The 25,555-nt window shown below is 46.2% G+C and overlaps 1 protein-coding gene across 1 annotated transcript in view; it reads right to left on the bottom strand.

Annotated features, from left to right (window-relative positions):
• ADCY5 (adenylate cyclase 5) overlaps positions 1–24,859 on the bottom strand; it is a 477,676-nt gene extending 452,817 nt beyond the window's left edge. The window contains 1 exon segment of the mRNA XM_033944132.1: positions 22,506–24,859. Within this exon segment, the coding sequence (XP_033800023.1) occupies positions 22,506–23,423 (918 nt within the window). The 5' untranslated portion in view covers positions 23,424–24,859.
• Positions 24,860–25,555: the final 696 nt, after the last annotated feature.

The raw sequence follows: 25,555 nt of genomic DNA, 5'->3' as shown, positions 1-25,555 counted from the left end.
TTACATATATGCAATTTATACAGTAGTAAAAGTAAATAATCTAGAATGCCAAGAAAAACGTTTTCTGTCAGTAAATTTAACGCAATCAATAATATAATCAGGTATAAGGCATCCAAATTTGGGTGCCGTTTACTGTCTACCCTTAAAGTCACAGGGTCACAGAGGACTGCAGTGGGAATTAAGCCCAGAATCTCAGCCTAATGCACTAACCACTAGGCTACTCCTACACTGCAGATGAGTAACGAAATAAAACATAGATTTATACATAAACATACATTAATCATCGCATTATTTGTCTATAGCAAACCTTCAATTTCACTGTAGTTGCCTGGATGTTATTGCTGGAGTCGAGCACATGATTTTGGCGGCCACTGTAGCCCGTTTCAAGCAACTACAGCAGGGGTATCAAAGACCCCTTCTTGAGGGCCGCAATCCAGTCGGGTGTTCAGGATTTCCCCAACGAATACGCATGAGATCTATGTGCATGCACCGCTTTCAACGCATATTCATTGGGGAAATCCTGAACACCCAACTGGATTGCGGTCTTTGAGATCCCTGATCTACGGCATCTGCAGCCCACATCATGCTCCCGGTATCATACATTAACAGGGAATCCATTAATGATCAAACATTCTACAGGTGCTGCACTTCCTGCGTTTAAACAGTCGCCCGGCAACCTTGTCTCTTCAAGCTGACAACTACAAAAAACACTGGGATTGCAAGCGGTGAGAGGCAGGCCAGGCCCTTTGTCTCGACCACAATTTCACAACTGTATTTCTTTAATCTGGTAGGAAATACGTACACGATATAAAAATGTGGGGAGGGCAAACAGTCGAGGAGTGATCCCTATTCCCTATGCCAGTGTGTAAAACTTTGGGCATGGAAAAATCTCAGGCTTTAGATCCAGGGCTGACCCTCCTGCACAAGTGACAGTAGGAAGAGGAGACATTCTTTGGAGGGACTATAAATACCAAACCTAGGGTTACCATATGGCTCCAGAAAAAAAAAAGGTGGGGGGGGGCGGATTGAGACATCCGGATTTTACTTCCATTGGAAGCAACGGGAAAAAACCCCCAGATGTCTCAATCTGTCCTCCTTTTTCTGGAGCCATATGGTAACCCGAGGTTGAAAAGGTGACGGCGAAGCTAAAAGGATGTTAGGTTGCATAGGGAGACGTATGGCCGGTAGGAAAAAGGAGGTATTGATGCCTCTGTATAAGACTCTGGCGAGACCTCATTTAGAATATTGTGTACAATTCTGGAGGCCGCACCTTCAAAAAGATATAAAAAGGATGGAGTCGGTCCAGAAGAAGGCTACTAAAATGGTGTGTGGTTTTTGTGATAAGGCGTATGGGGACAGACTTCAAGATCTCAATCTGTATACTTTGGAGGAAAGGCGGGAGAGGGGAAATATGATAGAGACGTTTAAATACATACGTAATGTAAATGCACGAGTCAAGCCTCTTTCATTTGAAAGGAAACTCTACAATGAGAGAGCATAGGATGAAGTTAAGAGGTGATGGGCTCCGGAGTAATACGAGGAAATACTTTTTTACGGAAAGGGTGGTAGATGCGTGAAACAGTTTCTCGGAAGAGAGGGTATTGGGGGAAGGCAACCTTGAAAAAGACTTGGGGGTATTGGTGGATACAACGATGAAGCCAGCGGCACAACGTGCAGCGGCCTCAAAAAAGGCGGACAAAATGTTGGGTATTATCAAAAAAGGCATCACCACCAGAACGAGGGAAGTTATCCTGCCGCTGTATCGAGCGATGGTGCGCCCGCATCTGGAGTACTGTGTCCAATACTGGTCGCCGCACCTTAAGAAGGATATGGTGATGCTTGAGAGGGTCCAGAGAAGAGCAACAAAAATGATTAAGGGCATGGAAAACCTTGCTTATACCGAAAGGCTGGAGAGGCTGGGGCTCTTCACCCTGGAAAAACGGAGACTTAGAGGGGACATGATAGAGGCCTATAAAATCATGAAAGGTATAGATAAGGTAGAGCGGGACAGATTTTTCAGGCTAGCAGGACATCAAAAACAAGAGGGCACTCAGAAAAACTGAAAGGAGACAGATTCAAAACGAATGCTCGGAAGTACTTCTTCGCTCAGAGGGTGGTGGACACCTGGCATGCGCTTCCAGGAGAAGTGATAGGGCAAAGTACAATAATGGGTTTCAAAAAGGGCTTGGATGACTTCTTGAAGGAGAAAGGGATGACAGGGTATAGATAGAGGGGTACTTTACATGGTACTTCAGGATTAGAGCATAAACAATTCAGATGGAGGGAACTTACAGGTCAAGGACCTGGAGGGCCGCCACGGGAGCGGACTGCTGGGCGCGATGGACCCCTGGTCTGACCCGGCAGAGGCAATTCTTATGTTCTTAAGAGGTGGTGGAAACAGAGACTGTGTCTGAATTCAAAAGGGCCTGGGACAGGCACGTGGGATCTCTCGGAGAGAGAAAGAGATAATGGTTACTGCGGATGGGCAGCTCTATGACCTCACAATGCAGGTGTAAAGAGCCTTAGCCTATAGGAAGAGAAGATGCAAATGTTAAGAGCCTTAGCCAATAGGGAGAGGAGGAGATAGTGGATGCTGCGGATGGGCCATTTGGCCTTTATCTGCCGTCATGTTTCTAACCAAAGGGAGTGACATTGTCTTTGGCTCATGTTCATCCGGCCATTGCACCATTAGGCAAGGGGGAATGTGGCTATCACAGCCAGCTCAGAAGAGAAGAGAGGTGCGAGGGAACAGTAATGGAACCTTTTATGTGTGATGCACTGATTCCAGGTACCACCTAGGCTGCCTTTACAGGAAAGCATCTGCCCAAGAGAAACATCAAGATAGAGATCCCTGTTGAGCTCCCAGAGGGGAAGAAAATGCCTGCAAAGGTCTTTATAACTGCAGTGGGCAAAACTGAAAGGAGTTATTGTAAGGGCGACAAACCTTTTTGTGAGGCAAGTAAGAGGAAAAGAAGGCTGCTCTATTTGCCATTCCCTCTTTCCAAATGGATCCACAGTGCCTCTTCCTTGCCCTGCTGATCCTGCAATTGTGTGGCTTTAATATGATCTTTAACATATAACGCTGCTCCCCTTCCTGTTCTTCCTATCCTGTCTTTCCTGGACAGATTATAGCCCAGTACGACTACATCCCAGTCATGGTTCTCCGTGAGCCACGTCTCCGTGATCGCTACTATATCCAACTCCTCTTCTTCCATCACAGCTTCTAGATCCAGAATCTTGTATATCCTGCTTTCCAAACATTGCCCCCTTTTCCCGTCCATGTCGGGGTATTCAGTGACTTACCTGGGGGCTTATACTCACCCGGGGGCTTCGATCACCCCTGCCCCATCGCTTCTAGCTTAAAGCCCTCTTCAGGAGATTAGCCGGCCTGCTGCCAAAGACACAGGGCGCAATTATAGCTTGCTATGATCCCGACTGAAGCGCTTCCACTTTGTGACTTGCTCTCTTTCACTCGTGACCCTCAGCTTCGCTTTGGACACCAGACGTTTTCCCCGCTCGCTTCTCAATTTGACCTGTACTGAATGCTCTATTTACGTGACAGAACTACCAGCCGTTGAGACTCTTGCTAAAGGCAAAGGAGCCCTCGCTGTGCTCCTGTCAATAAAGCGGACTTTGGAACTTTACATCCGCGGCTGAATTATCGACATTCTCATCCTCACGACTCCTTTGTTGTGCCTCGATTGTCTTGACGTTGAGGCCTCCTTGGGCTCTCTTTTTGGTGCCTGATTGCATGCAACGCTCAAAACCCATACAATGGAAACAAGTCCACAGCAGCTGCCTGGGAGAAGGCTGGGGCAGGGCCATGTGTCCTCTTTTCTGTCTTCACAAATACAGTGGTACCTCGGTTTACGAGTGCACCAGTTTGCGAGTGTTTTGCAAGACGAGCAAAACATTCGCAAACTTGGTGCCTCGTAAACCGAGCTTGCCTCGCAGTACGAGTGCCCCCCCCCGCTCGCGTTGCCCCCCTCCACCGCGATCCTACCTCCCCCCCCTCCCCCGAGCAGTCAATGACACCCTTTACCCGACTTGGCACCAGTGCCGGTGCCCAAAGATCCTCCCTCTTATGGCGCGGCCTGGGCTGGGCGGTGCGTCGGAGATCCTCCTTCTTCTGGTCTGGGCTGGGCTGGGCTGGCTTTGAGCATTTGCGCATGCTCAAAGCCTTCTGGTCTCGCTCTCAATCTCGGAGAGAGCGAGACCAGAAGGCTTTGAGCATGCGCAAATGCTCAAAGCCAGTCCAGCCCAGCCCAGACCAGAAGAAGGAGGATCTCCGACGCACTGCCCAGCCGCACCAGAAGAGGGAGGATCTTCGGGCACCAGCACTGGTGCCAAGTCAGTTAAAGGGTGTCATTGACTGCTCGGGAGGGGGGAAAGTAGGATCGCGGTGGAGGGGGGGCAACACGAGCGGGGGGATGCCGGTTCGCAGGGGGGGGGGGAAGCTGGATCGCGGGGAAGGGTTTGGAACAGCGTCGGATTCCTCAAGGGGGGGGGGAGAATGGAGCAGCGCCGGAAGCCTCATGGGGGGGAGGAGGAGGTGGAACCAATCAAAGCAGTTTCCCTTACTTCCTATGGGGAAACTTGCTTTGATATACGAGCAATTTGGTTTACGAGCATGCTTCTGGAACAAATTATGCTCGTAAACCAAGGTTCTACTGTATTTATTTATTTTTTAAAAATTATGAATCGCTTAAATCTACGCGATGTACAAAACATTTACATCCACAATTTCAAGCACAAACATTATAAACTGCAGTCAACAAATAAGTCAATCTTCCCCACAAAATTTCATTAATGAGGAATTCTTTAAATCTAAAACAAATAACCACAGAGTTAGAGAAAGGCGTCCCCAAATAATTGTGCTTTTAACATTTTCTTAAAAGACATACGATCTTTGCATCATCTCATTATACCAGGAATTGAATTCCGGAGATTCTTATCGGCAAGTGAAAAAAATTGATATTCTAGATTTGACATAGCGATTCCCATTTTCTTTTAAACCGATGAGCAGCATCCCTCCCTCAGATCTCAAACATCTTGCGGGTTGATAGACTTCCCACAAGCTTTGAAAGCAAGTAGGAGAAGAGGGGTTCAATATTTGATGAACAACTGAGAGAGCTTTATAGCAAATTCTCTGTTGAACGGGTAACCAGTGGAGAGCTTTAAAGACTGGAGTAATATGGGCAATCCTAGGAACGCCCATGATCAATCTAGTCGCTGAATTTATTAGAGGTCGGACAGGTGTGCATGTTTTCTTTGACAATCTGAGACACAAAAGGTTGCAGTATAGTCAGTTCGAGATAGCAATAAGGCTTGAACGACAGAGCGAAAATCCACAGGCAGGAGCATCGGTTTTAATCTAAATAAGATGTGACGTTGTGCATATCCTCCTTGTATCACTTTATGTGTTGTTTCAAAGAGAGCTGAGAATCTAACCATACGCCAAGAACCAAAATCTCAGGCTTTACCAGGAACCCTACTAATGATTGTAAATAGATTTCTCCCTCCGTATTCGCTGTGATCGGGGATTAACAGAAGCGCAAATACAGAAAAAATGTGAATAACTTTTTCATATGTTATTCGCGGTTTTCTGTTAAAAACCATCGTGAATATGGTGAAACCGTGAATAATATAGTGGGAGACCTGGCCTGTTCCTGAAGGAGAGGCAACACACGGTGAAGAAAGTGCTGGGAATCGGCGATTTTCTCTGTAAACGCTTGGAATTGGCGATTTCTCTTTGCATGCTGATGTCATTTGGGGGGGAGGAGCCAGCAAGCTAAAAACATAGAAACATAGAAATAGACGGCAGATAAGGGCCACGGCCCATCTAGTCTGCCCACCCCAATGACCCTCCCCTACCTTTCTCTGTGAATAGATCCCACGTGTCTATCCCATTTGGCCTTAAAATCAGACACGCTGCTGGCCTCAATGACCTGAAGTGGAAGACAATTCCAGCGATCAACCACCCTTTCGGTGAAAAAGAATTTCCTGGTGTCCAGCCCCTGATTTTCCACGGAATGCCCCCTTGTTGCCGCGGGACCCTTGAAAAAGAAGATATCTTCTTCCACCTCGAAGCGGCCCGTGAGATACTTGAATGTCTCGATCATGTCACCCCTCTCTCTGCGTTCCTCGAGTGAGTACAGCTGCAACTTATCCAGCCGTTCCTCGTACGGGAGATCCTTGAGTCCCGAGACCATCCGGGTGGCCCTTCTCTGGACCGACTCCAGTCTCAGCACATCCTTACATCGAAATCGCGATTGCTAAAACTGTGAATACGGAGGGAGGAGTGGAGCTGATGATGAGACGTTATCCTAAGTTTTTTACTTACCTCGTCCAAGTTTAAGTAAAGCTATTGGATGCAAGAGGAGCGCTGCATAAGTGGATTTTCAGTGCCTTTCGGCCTCTGTTTGCTAGTCCCAGCCCTGTCCTCACAAAACCATCCTAAAAATACTTGAAGTAACCCATCCACCTTGATGTTCACTGGGTAAACCGGGGCTGCAAAGATACAAACTGGTGCATCATTGAGTCAAAAATTAGGCACCATTGCAACAACGCTGCATGTTTTCCCTGTATCTAAGAAACGCTTTAAATTTCATGGGGAAACCCCCCCCCTTCCCAAAAAAAAACCCCACCACGTTTTACTTCTTTCCGGAAGACCGTGACAGTGAATGCTTTGTCCACCTCAGCTGTTCCTCAACACAAGAGCACAAACTGTTTTCTTTGTTTTCGTTTGCTTGGCAAAATAAGAGACATAAAATAATGAGCTCAATGTTCATATCAGGAAGAAGTGAGGGGTGGGGGAGGGGGCCAGGCAAACTGAAGGCGAGAGGCTGCCAAAACTTTCCAGCAGTTTTGGGCCATCTCGCGCAGATCCGTTTGCTTCAGAAACTGAAACTGCACTAGCACAAACGAGACATCAATACGGGAACGAAAACATGTGGCTAATCCTCGCAGTAACCGGCAACAGCTCGCACTCCAGTAACACATACCACAGGGTAATATTAATTTAAACTGAAAGCACTGCTAAGAAGAAAAGACGGAGCAGGGCTGTCTTCTCGGTGGCAGTTAAAGACTGTACAACCTCTTTAAAAGAGCATTTTCTTTCGAGCAGGATTCAGTGAATGGCACCCAAGATTGGGCTTGTGGAGTGGAGCAGTGGTTAGAGCTACAGCTTCAGCACCCTGAGGCTGTGGGTTCAACCCCCGTGCTATTCCTGGTGACCCTGGGCAAATCCTCCACTGGCCCAGGTACATTAGACGGATTGTGAGCCCACCAGGACAGATAGGGGAAATGCTTTTGAAGCACCTGTATGTAAAACCGCTTTGAGTATGGTTGAAAAACTACAAAAAGACGGTATACAAGTCTCAGTCCCTTTCCCTGATGTCATAATGCCTCATTCCACCAATAAAAGCCAACCTCAACACTGATGTCACAATGGTTTCATTGTTCTATACTAAGCTCACTTATGTGATTGTATTGTAAGAGAGTATGGCACAGTGATTAGAGCTGCAGCCTCAGCCCCCTGAGGCTGTGGGTTCAAACCCTGTGCTGCTCCTTGTGACCCTGGGCAAGTCACTTAATCCTCCACTGGCCCAGGTACATTAGACAGATTGTGAGCCTACCAGGACAGATAGGGAAAATGCTTGAAGCACCTATATGTAAAACCACTTTGAGTGTGGTTGAAAAACTACAAAAAGACAGTATACAATTCCCAGTCCCTTTCCCTGATGTCATAATGCCTCATTCCACCAATAAAAGCCAACCTCATTACTGATGTCACAATGACTTCATTCTTCTTTACTTAGCTCACTTCTGCTATTGTATTGGAAGAGATTGTGGCATAGTGGTTAGAGCTGCAGCCTCAGCCCCCCTCAGTTGTGTGTTCAAACCCTGTGCTGCTCCTTGTGACCCTGGGCAAGTCACTTAAACCTCCACTGTCCCAGGTACATTAGGTATAGTGTGATCCCACCAGGACAGAGAGGGGAAAATGCTTGAGTACCCAAATGTAAACCATTTCAGACTATATAAGTCAGCGGTCTCAAACACGTGGCCCACGGGCCGCATGCGGCCCCCCAGGGACTATTTGCGGCCCACGATCTGTCCTCTCCACTTCACAAGTTTTCCAATTGTGGAGAGGACAATCGTGTACAGACCACAACTGCGGTTCGCCTAAAGCAGGGGTCCCCAATGTGCTTCCCTTCCCTTCTCACTACCCTCCCTCAAGCCACCGCAATCGGGGAACGGGCCAGCGCCGAGGACTTAGCTCTCCCTGCTTATTTTCCCCAGCTCGGAGCCGACCAATTCTCGCCACCCGACGTCAATTCTAATGTCGGGGAGGAAGTTCCGGGCCAACCAATCGCTGCCTGACTGGCCCAGAACTTCCTCTCTGACGTTAGAATTGATGTTGGGTGGCGAGAATTGGTCGGCTCCGCGCTGGGGAAGATAAGCAGGGAGAGCAAAGACCTCAGCGCTGGCCTGTTCCTCGATTGTGGCGGTGGCAGCCTGTTCCCCAATGGTGGTGGCTTGGGGGAGGGCAGGTAGAAATAAAGAAAGAAGGGGGGGACAGGGAGACAGAAAGAAAGAAGGGAGACGGGACACAGACAGAAAGGGGCATGGAGAGAGAAAGACAGAAAGAAGGGGGGCATGGAGAGAGAGAGAAAGAAAGAAGGGGGCAGGGTGAAAGAAATAAAAAGTTGGGGGAGGTAAGGAGACAGTTGCCAGACCAGGGGAAAGGAAGGAAGGAAGGAGGGAGGGAGAGAAAGGAAAGAAAGGAAAGAAAGAGATGTTAGACCATGGAAATAGGGATGGAAGAAGAGAGATAGAAGGAAAGATAAGACATGGAAATGTAGATTTTGAAAAGAAAGCAGAAAAATTGAATATTAAGTTAATGCCAAAGATGGATGCAAGGCAGAAAGTGAAGACGGAGAGAAAAACAGTCAAAGGACAAGAAGTGCCCTGGAAACAGTTAAAAGCACAGAAAAATAAAGTCACAAGCCAACAAAGGTAGGGAAAATGATTTTATTTTCAATATACACTTCCCCCTCCCCATTCGCGGTTTCTGCACTCGCGATTTCACATAATCGCGATTTTTTTTCTGAGGAGGGGGAAAATTTTAAAAAACCATATTTTTTACCTCCCTGCCACCTTCCCGGCCTTACCTGGTGGTCTAGAGGGCTTTCGGGGCAGGAGCGATCTTCCTACGCTCCTGCCCTGTGCAGATCGCCATGAGGAAATGGCTGTAGGGAGTTCTCGACGTAGTCTTGAGAGACTACGGGAACTCACAGCAGTGCCAGGTTTTGAAAAGCCATCAGGACGCCCGGACATGTCCTCTAAAAAGAGGACATGTCTGGGTAAATCCAGACTTCTGGTAACCCTAGTGGAAGCATATGCTGTGGGGCATTGCTGCTTCTCTCTGGGCCTTCGTAACCTAGCTGTGCCCTGAGCTTTTTATACTTCCTGGACCATGACCTTCTGGCTCCACCCCTCCCATGTCACTTCCCTTTTGGGCAGGACTATAATTTACAAGGTGGTTTTCTGACACTGAGGGATGATCCTTGAGGGGAAGTGGCAGCGTCCTACATGGATAGCCTCCCTCACATTCTCAAATCTGTTTTTAGGCTTTCGACATTTGCATATATGGAAGACACAAAAATGTCTTCCCTCAGACACAGATCCATCATTTATATGGAATGGAGCCCCTCTTCATTCCATTCTAATGGGCTGAATGTCATGGCATACCAACATTGTAGCAAAGAGAAACAGTAACAAACAGAATTGTGATGATACATTAGTAATACTGAGTAACGTGGGACTGGATTCTCTGCAATTATGATACATTTTGTTCAGGCAATAAGTCTTATTCAAAGGTGCTGCTGACTACGAGTTTTCTGGCATTCAAAACGTACCATTTTTGGAGATCGGACACTGTTAGAGAGATGCCCCCAAATTTAAGAAAATTCTCCGAGGCCTATGGCCCTTTCTCTCTCTCTGCCAGGCTTCCTCCCCTCTGTTCCCTTTCTCCTCCTGTACCCCTCATCCCAGGGCAAGCATCTCTCATCCCTTCTCTTCAGCGGCCAACTCCAGACTCCGTCCCTTCTGCCTTGCGGCACCGTATGCTTGGAACAAGCCCTACGGTGGGCTCCGTCTCTGACAGGTTCAAGGCTCAGTTAAAAGCCCACCTCTTCAAGAGTGCTTTTGACTCCTAATTCCTCTCACCTTGGGTTCTGCATCCCCAACTCTATATGTCATGTCTGTCTGTCCAAATTAGATTGTAAGCTCTTCCAAGAAGGGACTGTATATTAAATGTCAAAATGAACAGCATCCCGAACTCTATACGTCATTTCTGTCCGTCCAAGTTAGATTGTAAGCTCTTCCGAGCAGGGACCGTCTATAAATGTCAGCCCATCTTTTTGAGAGTGCTTTCGACTCCTAACTCCTCTCACCTTGGGTTCTGCATTCCCCAACCTCGTATGTCATGTCTGCCTGTCCAAGTTAGATTGTAAGCTCTTCTGAGCAGGGACCGTCTATACATGTCAACATGTACAGCACTGCATACGCCTTTCAGTGCTATATAAGTGATAAGATGCAAAATCCAAAAAAGTGCTAGTCAGAGAGAACAAGTTTCTTTCAGTGATAAAGCAGGGCTGGTACACATATAGAAAAGTAACCAGAAATGTTTGGCTTTAATACTCACAAATAATGCTTTCAACCAATAAGAAAGCAAAGATACTGTATATTAAATTATTTTAATAGCCCGATAGGTTTTCTTTTTTTTTTTCAGTATATATATCAGTAAAATCCCCGAGAACGCTTGTCATCTACAAACAAGCAAAGAAAAGCCTTAACTAGGCAATGTCAGTAGTTCAGTGATTCACCACTTGAACTCAGAAGCGTTGGGGGAAGGAATTGCGGCTGAAATAGATTCAGGATCTTAATTTATTTTGCCTTCGTTGCCATCCACCTCCACACAACTTGGATTGAAAAGGAAAAAGATAAAAAGGAAGGGTTTATATGAGTTAAACAAAAGCGAGATCTCTATGGCAACCAGCCATAGCATCACCAAGACCCGAACCACTGTGAGGCAGGTGTGCTTTACCGATGCATTAAAAGGTTCCATACACATGCAGGCTAGCGACGCATTTGATTAGCCATCCCCCCCCCCCCCCCCCCCCGCAGTGATAGCAAACATGTCAAATAGCTTATATTAACACTCGGATGTTGTTAGAGAAATTTGACAACCTCTAAATAGCTGTGAAAGAAGTCACATTCCAAATGCATAAATAACTTTTGAGCTGTTGATGATCCATCTGGAGGTTCTCACTTCCGGGGCTTGAGAATCCCCAAAACATCTGGTTTCCAGTACACCCAGAAAGTGAAATTTAAGCCTCCCTCAGGGACCAAAAGGAGGGTGGCTCTGTCTCATGAATATTCACAGTTAAACCAAGTAATACAAAATTGGAAATTTTCGCAATCACATAAAGTAACTTCCAAAACAATTTAAACAATACAAAAATGAGAAGTTAGGCATACATATAATGTATATATTATTGAATAAATATTTTATTACATATTCTCAAATCATCACACAACTGGTGTTTTTGTAGGCTCCTAGGTATAATATCATATACCTAGGAGCCTACAAAAACACCATCAAACGTTTAAGAATAGTACAAAATGCAGCCGTCCGCCTCATTTTCGGCCTCAAAAAATATGACCACGTTAGCCCCTATTACACTAAACTCCACTGGCTGCCGGTGGAGGCAAGAATCATCTTTAAATTCGCTTGCCTCTGCTTCAAAACCTTAGCTGGCTCTTCACCAATTTACCTATCGGAGCACCTTGAAATCGCTGGCCCCTCTCGTACTCGAAGCACCTACCTGTTTTCTTTTCCCTCCCTGAAGGGCTGCCTTTACAAAAAATTCCTCAACCGATCTTTAGCATTCCAAGCGGGCAAATGGAACAAATGCCTCTCAACTCTCATCTCCAATTCCCCCCCCCCCCCCCTATCAAACATTCAGGAAGTTAATCAAAACCTACCTTTTTGACAAATTCCTCTGATCTACCCTCCCTCCTCCTTCGACCCGACTCACCCCCAGACTCTTTACCTCCGTATGTAACACTGCCATTTGTAACATCGCTGTATGTAACTTATAGCGAATGTAACTACTCCGAATATACAACCTAGCTGTAAAAATAACTTCACCGTAAAGTTAGCGTCCAAAATGTAAATGTAACATGACAGAAAATGTATAGTCTATTATGTAAATGTAACATTAACGAAATTGTAACTTCGCTGTAAATGTACAGTCTCTTCATCTGTTAACCGCATAGAACTTCCATGGTAATGCGGTATACAAGAATAAAGTTATTATTATTATTATTATTATTATTATACTTAATAAGGTGAATCACAAATATAAATCAATGTGTCCTTTTGAGTAAGAACGTAGGAGTTGAATCCCTATTGTTGCTGTTATATGATAAATTTACAGAAATATATGAAAACCTGATGATGACGCTGGCATAGCGAAACGCAGTTCTGTGTCAGGCTGGCTGATAAAACTGTTTGTTTGATCAATGGTGATACAAAGACACAAAGATGCAATGAACTAACATGAAAAGAAGCTCTGGAATGAAACATAGAAACATGACGGCAGATAAAAGCTAAATGGCCCATCTAGTCTGCCCATCCACAGTAACCATTATCTCCTCCTCTCCCTATTGGCTAAGGTTCTTAACATTTGCATCTCCTCTTCCTATAGGCTAAGGCTCTGTGCACTTGCATTGTGAGGTCATAGAGTTGCCCATCTGCAGTAACCATTATCTCTTCCTCTCTCTCGGAGATCCCAGGCGCCTATCCCACACCCTCTTGAATTCAGACATAGTCTCCATCTCCACCACCTCATCTGGGAGACTGTTCCACGCATCTACCACCCTTTCTGTATAAAAGGATTTCCTTAGATTACTCCTGAGCCTGTCACCTCTTAACTTCATCCTATGCCCTCTCATTGCAGAGTTTCCTTTCAATTGAAAGAGACTCGACTCATGCGCATTTACGTCACGTAGGTTTTTAAACGTCTCTATCGTGAGTGGACTGCTGGGCACGATGGACCACTGGTCTTATGTTCTTCGGTTAGCTCCCCTCTCCCGCCTTTCCTCCAAAGTATACAGAATGAGATCTTTAAGTCTGTCCCCATAGGCCTTATCACAAAGATCACAAACCATTTTAGTAGCCTTCCTCTGGACCGATTCCATCCTTTTTATATCTCTTTGAAGGTTCAGCCTCCAGAATTGTACACAATATTCAAAATGAGGTCTCACCAGAGTCTTATACAGGGGCCTCAATATATCCTTTTTCCTACTGGCCAGACCTCTCCCTATGCAACCTAGCATCTTTCTAGCGTTTGCTGTCACCTTTTCAATCTGTTTGGCCACTCGGTGACGTAGGTTTGAGGGTTTATAAATCATGTGCTGACGCCATCTTGCCGGTGTTTGAAAATTTCTGACAGAACATCTAGAGGCAGTAAGTATATTTGTTAGAATGAACTAGGCACTGGTGTTTAAGAAAGTATGTCCTTTTGACAAGTTATTGTACTGGTTTTAACTTTTAGATACTACTGTGCCCTGAAATTGGCCCTGAAGCAGTGGACAAACTAGCGGTCCATGAAACGTTGGCCACGTTGGCTCCGGTTTTGGTTCCGAGAGTGGAAAAGCTCAGGTCCCGGTCCCGGTAGTCTAAGACGGCACAGGGTAAACGAAATTTACGAGTGAAAACTGAACATGAAAAATCTAAAAGACTAAAGACTAAAGATAAGTAAATTCCCGTTAGATTTTTTTGGCTCCGGTTCTGGTTCCAAGAGCGGAAAAGCTCAGGTCCTGGTCCCGGTAGTCTAAGACGGCACAGGGTAAATGAAATTTACGAGTGAAAACTGAACATGAAAAATCTAAAAGACTAAAGATAAGTAAATTCCCGTTAGATTTTTTTGGCTCCGGTTCTGGTTCCAAGAGCGGAAAAGCTCAGGTCCTGGTCCCGGTAGTCTAAGACGGCACAGGGTAAATGAAATTTACGAGTGAAAACTGAACATGAAAAATCTAAAAGACTAAAGATAAGTAAATTCCCGTTAGATTTTTTTGGCTCCGGTTCTGGTTCCAAGAGCGGAAAAGCTCAGGTCCTGGTCCCGGTAGTCTAAGACGGCACAGGGTAAATGAAATTTACGAGTGAAAACTGAACATGAAAAATCTAAAAGACTAAAGATAAGTAAATTCCCGTTAGATTTTTTTGGCTCCGGTTCTGGTTCCAAGAGCGGAAAAGCTCAGGTCCTGGTCCCGGTAGTCTAAGACGGCACAGGGTAAACGAAATTTACGAGTGAAAACTGAACATGAAAAATCTAAAAGACTAAAGATAAGTAAATTCCCGTTAGATTTTTTTGGCTCCGGTTCTGGTTCCAAGAGCGGAAAAGCTCAGGTCCCGGTCCCGGTAGTCTAAGACGGCACAGGGTAAACGAAATTTACGAGTAAAAACAGAACATGAAAAATCTTAAAGACTAAAGATAAATAAATTCCCCTGTTCGTATCTTCTGGAAATCTATTTGGGGACATATTAACTTGATTTTAGAGGCTGTGATTCTGTTATCTTATGAAACGGTAATCTGTGGGTCATTATGATCCCTTAAGCCACCAATAGATAAACATAAAAACAGACCGTTGGGTATTATGGCTGGGGTAGCCATCCAAATGGTCACAAAAAATTGGAAAAACTTTGATCGTTTGAATTTTACTTTTTGGTGGCACTCATTATGTTTAGTTTATAGATACGAAAAAATGATATTTATGCAAGGAGGTAATAAATGGTTTAAAAAGGGTATGGGGTCAATTAAATAACTTTATTGATAATACTTGAATGATATTTCCCTTTACTTCTCATTAGAATTTACACATCCAGGGAGGGGAGATACTATATTGGGATTGTTTTCTTGATTATATGAAAATAGGAGGGGGTGAAAATGTTAATTATATATTTATCTGAAAGTTGGATGTGCTAATTTTTTTTTTTATATACAGTGGTACCTTGGATTACAAGCATAATCCATTCCAGGAGCATGCTCGTAATCCAAAATGCTCGTTTATCAAAACAAAGTTCCCCATAGAAAATAGTGGCCGCAGCAACAATTCATTCTAGAAACATAGAAGATGATGGCAGAAAAGGGCTGCAGCCCATCAAGTCTGCCCACTCTGCTTACCCACCCCCTGGCTATGCCCTAATGACCCAATTTTCTTATCTTGACCCTCGTAGGGATCCCACATGGGTATCCCATTTATTCTTAAAGTCTGGCACTCTGTCTGCCTCGATCACCTGCACTGGAAGCTTGTTCCAATGATCAACCACTCTCTCTGTGAAGAAATACTTTCTGGTGTCTGCAGCAGCCACTCTCTCCTCCTCTCCCTATTGGCTAAGGCTCTTAACATTTGCATCTCCTCTTCCTATAGGCTAAGGCTCTTTACACCTGCATTGTGATGTCATAGAACTTTCTGATTATAGAAACATGATGGCAGAAAAGGGCTACAGCCCATCAAGTCTGCCCACTCTGCTTACCCACCCCCTGTCTATGCCCTAATGACCCAATTTCCTTATCTTGACCCTCGTAGGGATCCCACATGGGTATCCCATTTATTCTTAAAGTCTGGCACGCTGTCTGCCTCGATCACCTGCACTGGAAGCTTGTTCCAATGATCAACCACTCTCTCTGTGAAGAAATACTTTCTGGTGTCTGCAGCAGCCACTCTCTCCTCCTCTCCCTATTGGCTAAGGCTCTTAACATTTGCATCTCCTCTTCCTATAGGCTAAGGCTCTTTACACCTGCATTGTGATGTCATAGAACTTTCTGATTATAGAAACATAGAAACATGATGGCAGATAAAGGCCAAATGGCTCATCATAGAAACATAGAAGATGACGGCAGAAAAGGGCTACAGCCCATCAAGTCTGCCCACTCTGCTTACCCATCCCCTGTCTATGCCCTAATGACCCAATTTCCTTATCTTGACTCTCGTAGGGATCCCACATGGGTATCCCATTTATTCTTAAAGTCTGGCACGCTGTCTGCCTCGATCACCTGCACTGGAAGCTTGTTCCAATGATCAACCACTCTCTCTGTGAAGAAATACTTTCTGGTGTCGCCATGAAATTTTCCGCCCCTGAGTTTGAGCGGGTGCCTTCTTGTGGCCGAGGGTCCCTTGAGAAAGAAAATATCATCTTCCACTTCGACATGTAACGTGAGGTACTTAAATGTTTCGATCATGTCTCCCCTCTCCCTACATTCCTCGAGAGTGTAGAGCTGCAATTTGTTCAGTCTCTCTTCGTACGAGAGACCCTTGAGCCCCGGGATCTATACCTGTCGGGTGCCGGGTGCTGCAGTGCCATCTCCTCCGTCTGCCTCCTCCGGTGGTCATCTGAAGAAGAACCCCACAGTGCCACTTCGGGGGGGGATGCCAGCCGCCGGAGAAACCCACAGTGCCGCTTCGGGGAGGGGATGCCAGCCGCCAGAGAACCTCGCAGTGCCGCTTCAGAGGGATGCCTCCTCCATCCGCCGGCCAGCCCTCCACGTTGGATGCCCCTCGCATGCTTCAGAGCCCCCACCCAAGCCCATGCAGCCGAGTGCCGCCCCACCCGCACGCCACACACGACGCGCACAACGCCGATGATTGACGCTGTGCGCGTCACACGCAACGCGCAGGCGGTTCAGCACCCGGCCGCGCAGGCCCAGACAGAGGTCCTCCAACCTGCGGAAGGCACCTGATGTAGAAGGCTGGCCGGAAGACGGAAGAGGAAACCCCTGTAAGTGCTCGTTGATCGGGGCAGTGCTCGGTTTGCGAGTCAAAAGTTTTCTGAGTGTTTTGCTCGACTTGCAAAACACTCGCAAACCGGGTTACTCGCAAACCGAGGTACCACTGTATTCTGTAATGTATTCATCTATGCACTATTTTAAGTTTCAAAATAAATAAAGAATTATAAAAAAAAAAAAAAAAAAAGGAGACACTGTGTTAAAATGCAATATCGTGAAGGCCCCAGACACTAATGATAGAGAATGACATGGTGACAAAATTTGTCACCGTTCCCATCCCTGTGTCTATTTCAACCTCGGTCCTTCTACACCAGCATTCTTCAAAGCAAAGCTTGCGGGTCAATGGCTGTGCTTATGTGAGCCAAGGATAATGAAGCCATTGTGACATCACTGATGTGATTGGTTCTTAGGCACTGGTGGAATGAGGCATTATGACATCACAATATCTGCTCTGGATACCAGAGACTGTCATGCTGTAGTGTCTGTTTCAACCTCGGTCCTTCTACACCAGCATTCTTCAAAGCAAAGCTTGTGGGTCAGTGGTTGTGCCCATTCATACTCTGATTCTTCCCTCTCTCTTTAAAGAATGACATGAAGATGGTTTCCTGCGGTTATCCGAGGCTACTGCGGTTATCCGAGGCTACTGATTGCAAAGATAATTTCTAGAGCGGAAGGCCAAACAGTTCCAGGAATCCTGCTCCCACCAAAGTGGTGCGTCATTTTTATGCTAAGATGTTTGAATCGCCTCTTTTAAACCCACAGATAACATGCCTTCCTCGTGATGAAGCAGGATTTGGGAAACACGATCGGCGTTGAGGAAGCTGCTAGCGTGGATAGGTCGCGAATTTTGCACAGGATTTTGCAACACTTGTTTGGGATTATAATTATCACTCGGGGGACTTAAAGACTTGATGGTGCACATGGGTTAACCCGGCAGCAGCTTATCATTTTTATTTTTTTTTTGAAGGGCAGCACCACGCCCTGCTGCCTGGAAATGGTGTCAGGTCAAAAGCGCACCGGGACAAAGGCGCGCGCAGACAATTGAGCGCAGCGTGGAGGCGCGCGCCGCAGAAAATTACTGTTTTTACAGCTCCGACGGGGGTGTGTGTGGGGGGGAACCCCCCCACTTTACTTAATAGAGATCGCACCGCGTTGTGGGGGCGTTGTGGGGGGTTGTAATCCCCCACATGTTACTGAAAACTTCACTTTTTCCCCCCACAACGCCGGCGCAATCTCTATTAAGTAAACTGGGGGGGGGCTCCCCAACAAAACCCCCCATCGGAGCCCCTAAAAACTGTAATTTTCTTCGGGGCGCGCCTCCGTCTTGCACTCAGTTCTCGGCACGCGCCTTTGTCTTTCGCGGGGTTATCTATGAACCCCTGGAAACATTCTTTCAGCACAGAGAAGTTAAGTACTAAGTTTTCAATAAATTTTCCTCAGTGACTGTTGAATATTGTGAGTGCTACAAGATAGTAAATACAGGCAGGTAGGGAGGGAGTGCGATGATGCCTAACTAACAGCTATACAACGCACTGCTGCCGTGCTGGATGGGTGGTTTTGACTAAACTAAAATTAAACTAAAGCTTAACTTTGTCTACCGAGTCACCATTCTGAGAAGGCTCGACTCGGTTTAGAGCAATTAAATAAACAGGGAATGATTTACAAATGATAAATAGAAAATAGCAAAATATCAGACGAATTAATTTTCAAAATGTTTGGCAAATAGAGTAGTTTTTAAAGATTTACGGAAAAATTGAAACGAACTGGAACTCCTTAAAAAAAAAAAAGGGGGAGATCATTCCAGAATTGAGAGAGTTTAAAGACCAAAGATTGACTGAAGATCTTGACTCCTTTAATCCCTTTTTTAGAAGGAAGGGAGAGTTTAAATTGTTGGATACCAATCGCAAAGGAGAATCGGTAAACGTTCCAAAATAAAGGAATAAGAGGATTAAAGATACCATGTAGAATTTTAAAAGAAATACAAGCGCATTTCAATTAAATTCTAAAATAAACCAGGAGCCAATGAAGACTCTGAAGCAAAGGGGGTCACATGGTCAAATTTACATTTTCCAAAAAGTTTTTTTTATTGTTATAGGTTGTTTTGTTTGGTTTTGTGCATAATTTATTATCAGTTTTTGAATTCCAGTCATTTTTAAATGAAGTCCATTTTATACGATCATGCGCCACAGTATCACATGAAATATTTGCCTTTTACCAAGGGAAATTTTGTTTTCACACTTGTGTGTTTTGCTCTCATTTATTCTTCCATTGTTGCAGTTTCTTTGTTTCTCTTTTTACCTTAATCCCTCTGTCTTTCATGTCCTTTTACCTTTCTTTAAACTTTTTTCTGTTTTTTTTTTGGTCTAGGCCAGGGGTGGGCAACTCCGGTCCTCGAGGGCCGGAATCCAGTAGGGTTTTCAGGATTTCCCCAATGAATATTCACCGCCTAATCCAAACTACCTCAACCAGACACAGGAGAACTCACAAACCGTTCACGCATCCCCCAATCAGAGGCGTCAAGCGAAAAAAACTGTACGATAGCCTTCTAGCCACACAAGCAGCAAAACTAGACTACCAATTCGCCAATTTACTGATAACGACTCCAGACTATAAATCGTTCGGAAAAGAAATAAAAACCATCCTATTCAAGAATTGAAGACAAATTAACACAGCAAGACTCATCTCAATTCTCTGAAGCAACTCGCTTTACTCTTCAATTCCTCTGGAAATAGCCAGATAACTTCTTTTGTAATCCGCCTTGAACCGCAAGGTATTGGCGGAATAGAAATCACTAATGTAATGTAATGTAATATTCATGAGATCTATTTGCATGCATTGCTTTCAATGCATATTCATTTGGGAAATCCTGAAAACTCGTCGGGATTCCAGCCCTCGAGGACCGGAGTTGCCCACCCCTGGTCTAGGCAGTGTTATTTTCTCTCCCAGGAAGCTTCTTTCCACTGTTGCCCCATGTCTTTCTTCCTCATCCTCTTTTTCCTGTACCCTTTTTTTTTTTTTACCCCTTGCTATTTTTCCCCACATCTACCGTATATACTCAAATAGAAGTTGATCCGAATATAAGTCAAGACCCCCCCATTTTTCCCCGCAAAAAAGAAGGAAAAATGGTTGACCCTGCGCCACTCCCTGAATGGCTGCTGACAGTTCTTGCGAGTCCCGCAAGAACTGGCGGCAGCCATTCAGGGAGCGGCGCAGGGACGGGCGGCAGCTCAAAAAGCTTGCTCCAGCGTGCCGGCCCGGGTGCACTGCTGGCTGCGAGATCGGAAGGAAGGGCTTAGCACGGGGCAGGAGCGCAGAAAGCTCACTCCTGCTCATACACCGCTGGACCACCAAGGAAAAGGTACATGGGGGAGGGGGGGGAGGTTAAAAAATTGTTAGTATTGGCCGGGACGGGAGACAGGAGGGATCCCTCCTGTCCCGGCCTAACGGCAGGCCTGCAGGTTGTTGGGTCTCATCCTATATTCGGGTGATGACCCAAATATAGGATGAGACCCCCCCATTTTTGGGCCATTAAATCTCATCCTATATTCAAGTATATATGGTACTCTTAAATTCTCTCCTCCAATCCCCTCTGACAGAGGAAACTCTCTTCCTCTCTCTGGTCACTGCAAGCCAGTAGTCTCAAACTCGCGGCCCGCCAGGTACTATTTTGAGGCCCTCGGTATGTTTATCATAATCACAAAAGTAAAATAAAACAGTTTCTTGATCATATGTCTCTTTATTATTAAGACATAGCCAAAAGGAAAGATTTATAAGCTATAAAGACTTACCTCATGCAAAATTGTCATTTCTTTAATAAGACATTAACTATTTTTTTTCTGAGGCCCTCCAAGTACCTACAAATCCAAAATGTGGCCCTGCAAAGGGTTTGAATTTGAGACCACTGCTGTAAGCCTATTTCTCCCTCTGTCTACAGCTTCTGTTTGCTTTACAGGTGTTTATTTTGTGTCTGTTCTGCCCCTTCATGCTCAGACTGACTCTTTTCTCTGCATCTGACATTTCTTCCTGCTCCCATCATGCATTTCTCTCTCTCTTGTCTGTTTCACCTGATCTATCTTCATCTTACATCCCCACTTTTGGAATGTCAGGAACTCATCCCTGGCTGCAACCACTATCTCTTCCTTGCCCAACCCCAAATTCACATTGTGCCAGGAAGCTGCACAATCTAGAACCAGGGAACAGAGATACTGGTAACTGGACGCTAGGAGCACATGTCCACTTCTTCCAACACTTCGGTTCTAGTAATGGGGAAGGAAGGTGGCATCAAGAGTGCTGGGGGGAAAACGGGGAATAGGCTGCTGCTGCTGCTTTTTTATTTTTTTTTTCCGGATGTCCAGGAAATATTATTTATTTATTTGTTAATCCAAATAGTCATATCAAAAAACAAATCAAAGCAACCTCAGGATTTATTTAGGTACAAAGATAGTACAAGCTCACAAAAGTGAGATCCGGATCCTACACGGTCCGTGTTTCGGCAAATTCTCTGCCTTCATCAGGAGTCCTAAATCAATTGACACAAAGGCCCTGACTCTGTAAACGACGCCCAAGTCTCGCTAGGCTTCTGCTATTTTAATTGGGTTGGAGTGGGTGGGAGGTTGGAACAGCACCAATACAGGCGAGGACTGGGTCTTCCCACTCTGATTATGTGGGTGAAAAGTAGGAGTATATCAGGAACAGACGTGCTGCTGTCATCACGGTCGTTTCATTGTGGGACTCTTCAGCCCAGCTGCAATGAAACAGCCGCGATGAATCGTCCCAGAGATACCCCTGCCATTCCATGAGCAGCTGAAAGCTCTGGCAGCAGATCCTACCCCCCGGGGCCCGGGTTCCCCACTAGCCATTGCCACAGACGCCCCAGTTCCTGACCCAACCCCCTCCCTGGTACCCGGGTTCGCCACCAGCCACAGCTGCCCAAGCAGCTGAAGGACACAGCTTCGGCAGAAGCTTCTACCCTCAGGACACAGGCTCCTCACCAGCCACCGCTGCCTGCTTCTTGGCCTCACCCTGCTGCTCCAGGACTGATGTTTGGAGGTCTAACTTGGAGGTGGGGGGGGGGGGCATCACTGAATCAGATTCATCACAGCCAGTTCATGATGCTGAACTGGCCGCGACAAATCATCACAGACCCTGCAGCTTTGAGCGAAAGGGAGGAGGGTCAGAAGTAGCCAAAGCAGCATCCCGCAGTTCAAATCGTCTGCAGAGGGCCGAAGTGTCAGCTTCAATGGCAGCAAGCCTCCGCTGAACGGATAGGGGGCGAAGGCAAAAGACAACCACGCCACCCTGCTTCGCCAGAAGTAACAGAGTTGAGGTCAACTATTTCAGCCAAGTGCGGAGTAAGTGAGGGGGGAGGGGATGTTGGGAGGTCAGGGGATGGTTAGAAGGGAAATCTCAGCTACAAAGACCCCGCCTCGCCTGCCGTTCAGCTGAAGTCTGAGAGGATTCTACCACCAGGCTTTGCCCTATCTCCGTTCACCAAAAGCAAGCAATCTATTTATCATCAGATCAAACATGTGTTCTTCTCCCACTGCATCACTTACTTTTGGCAGCAGATTAAAAGCCCGGCTTGGTACTTCAGAGGTAATAATTCCAACTGAACCACAAAAAAAAAAAAAAAAAACCGCACTCACTCACCTGCTTGAAGAGAAAGTCGTCCTGGTCGTTTATCTTGAGAGAAATGGTGAGATGGATGGCAGACAAAATAACTCCACTGATGACAGCAGCCCTCATTCTCACCGGAAGCAGCGTATAGACGACATAGATGAAGAAGACGGTCCACCACATCCCCTCCGAGGCGCTCCTGGGATTCACCAACAAAACCCCGACGACCTGCACCATGAAAATAACCAGGATGACGGAGTAGCACACGATCCACATGTGGTCCTGATGGAACCCGTTCCTGTTGCACACGGCCATCAGCACCAAGACCACCAAAATGGCCACCGAAAGGACCACCACGTAGGGCACGTCGTAGTTCCCGGGGATGGAGTGGAAAAGCAGCATGACCAGACACACCAGGACCAGCACGGCGATCAGCATGGTCAGGCTGCTCTGGTTCAGCCTGAAGAAGTAGCGCTGGTAGAGCCGCTCCAGCTTGTCCGACTGGAACTTCTTGGACCTGAAGATCTGCAGGAGACTGGCGCAGCAGCTGGCCACGGAGAAGTGAACTTCGGAACCCTGGTCCTCGTCTTTCGTCTTCCCTCGCTTCTCCTCCAGCCCCAGCTCCACGGACTTGGGCCTCACTTCTCCGTCAGGATGCTTGGCAGCGATGCTGGCTCTGTTGTTCCTGCTGTCCTCACCATGGTCTTGCCAGGCGGACCTTGACCTGAAACTCATCCTGCTCTCCTGCGTGGAATTCTTTCCCGGCTGAGCTTCGTAGTCTTCCTCGTTCCTCCATCTGCTCATCATCCGGGAGTTTGCTTTCCTGGAGGACCTGGCCGAGTACCCGTTGGCTCTGAACTCTGGGTCTCCCCAGGCAGACCTGTGCTCAGCGCAGACCCTTGGACCAGGAGCCCCGAAACCAGGGGGGCTGACGCTGTTAGATCGAGACATGACTTTTGCTTAGCAAGCCTCTTCTTAGGTGAGAGTTGCACAAGCCAAACCCCAAAACAAAGTCCAGCGCTTACATCTTTCAACAGTCAAAGAAAGTAAGTATGTTTAAAGAGTGCTTTGATAATTATGGCCCTGCAAATATACCATTCACCAGCTGCCAATGACAGAGGGGTCCAGCTGTCTTATAGCCATGATTCTCTCTTAGAAATCACTCCAGTGGACCTGGAATCAATTTCTTCCTGGTATCTCTCAAAGCCGCCAGGTAATTCCACATCACTTGCAGTCTCTTTGCAGTAAACCATGTTTCCCCCCAGAAGAGGATTTGCACAGTTGTGGAGGTCTCAGTACAATCGAGTAATCTTCTGCAGGACAAACGAAATGGTCTCTGGTGAATCCCTTATGCATACAAGTAAAATAATCCACTTTTATGGTGAAGGGGGGGGGAAGTAGATTAAGTATCAGGCATCTCTACTTAAAATCTGCCCGATTCGAAGCTGGTCAGTGTTCCAGGCTACGAGACTCATTTTCGGACATATCCCAACAAAAGCAGGGTTTAAAAAAGGTGTACCGACTTCCTTTAGATCTTAAAACCAATAACCAGAGATCGAAAGTATTCTTTCATTATTAATGATAACAGAATAGGTAAAAGAAAAAAAAAAACAACCACCTAACATCTGCGAGAGAACGGTCTGTTGCTGGTCGTTGTCAGAACAGCAGATCGTGACTGATCAGCTGGTTCAATGCAAACAGCAGACAGGGCATTTGATAATACTGATATTTTTTTTTTTTTCATTTGGTATTAAAAGGAGGGGTTGGGAGAAGGAGGAATACTTTGCAAAGACAACTCCCTCCAGCCCACCTCCAAGCGATAAATAGGGCTGCAGGACAGATCCCCAGAGGCTTTCAGTACTCCTTGGAGCTGAGCCGATGCATTCTCTTGCAAAATTGCTAAATAAAAAGCCACCTTTCGGCTCCTCGTCTTCCAGGTCAAACGCACCGACATAAAAGAGCTCAGTCGATTCCTTTGGAGGGAGAAGGAACAAAAAAAAATACATCCACTAGCCAAGCAGGGGCATTTCCCATCCAGTGCTGGGCCGTGAAAGGCGATCGCCCAATTCGCCACACATCAAAGGCCGTCACGAGCTCCCAAGTCCCCTTTATGCACCGCTTGCAAGTGAAATCAGAGCCACGGGCGAGCCACGTTCCCCTAACCTGCGGACTTTCATCATGTATTTTGCAAAGATGCTGCCCCTGAAGGTGAATCAACTACATTTTTTTTTTTAAGTATCACTCTTTTATATTTATACAAAAGTGGAGGGAGGGGGGGAAAAGCACCCTGGCCAACAGGAATCTCAGTGCAAGCGCAGCTTTCCCGGTGCAACGCTGCCCTCCCTCTCCGTATTTCCAGCATTGCAAGAAGCAGGCGCGCGCGCACCCTTTCGCCCCCGGGCCCAATCGATCCGCACCGTTCAAACTAATCTTTGTACTCCCATTCAACCAAACCGCAGTCGCTCTCCCCGCCCCTACCTGTAGCTTATTGGTGATCTGCGGCTGTCAGCAACCTTTTCTGCACTGCAATTGGATATCTGCTACCTGACTTCTTTTTTTTATTTTTAGGGAGGTGGGAGGTCCTGGGATGTTCCAAAGAGCAGTGTCTGAATGAGAGCGTGGAGCTGGCTTGATTAACGTTTTGTTTTCATTTTTTAACTTTACGCCTGGAAGGGATGGATGACCGCGCGTTATTTATAGCGCGTTTCCTGCGGCTGAAAAGCGGATTCGCAGAATGTATGCCCAGACGGTTAACCGAAATAGGTTTATATGCTACCCTAGAAGGAAGGATGTTAGCGATGATACCAACGGGAACTCATTTTCTTGTCCCTGCCCCATTCCTGCAAGCTCCGTCCTCATCTGCACAAGCCTCAAACACTTTAAAATCCTAAGTAGCAACATTCTAGAGCTCAGATTGTGATGTCATAATGCCTCATTCCACCAATGCCTAAGCTCCGTCCTCATCTGCACAAGCCTCAAACACTTTAAAATCCTAAGTAGCAACATTCTAGAGCTCAGATTGTGATGTCATAATGCCTCATTCCACCAATGCCTAAGCTCCGTCCTCATCTGCACAAGCCTCA

The sequence above is a fragment of the Geotrypetes seraphini genome, chromosome 5 (genome assembly GCF_902459505.1).
Source record: "Geotrypetes seraphini chromosome 5, aGeoSer1.1, whole genome shotgun sequence".
NCBI lineage: Eukaryota > Metazoa > Chordata > Amphibia > Gymnophiona > Dermophiidae > Geotrypetes > Geotrypetes seraphini.
This window is presented reverse-complemented; position numbering and strand designations above follow the sequence as displayed.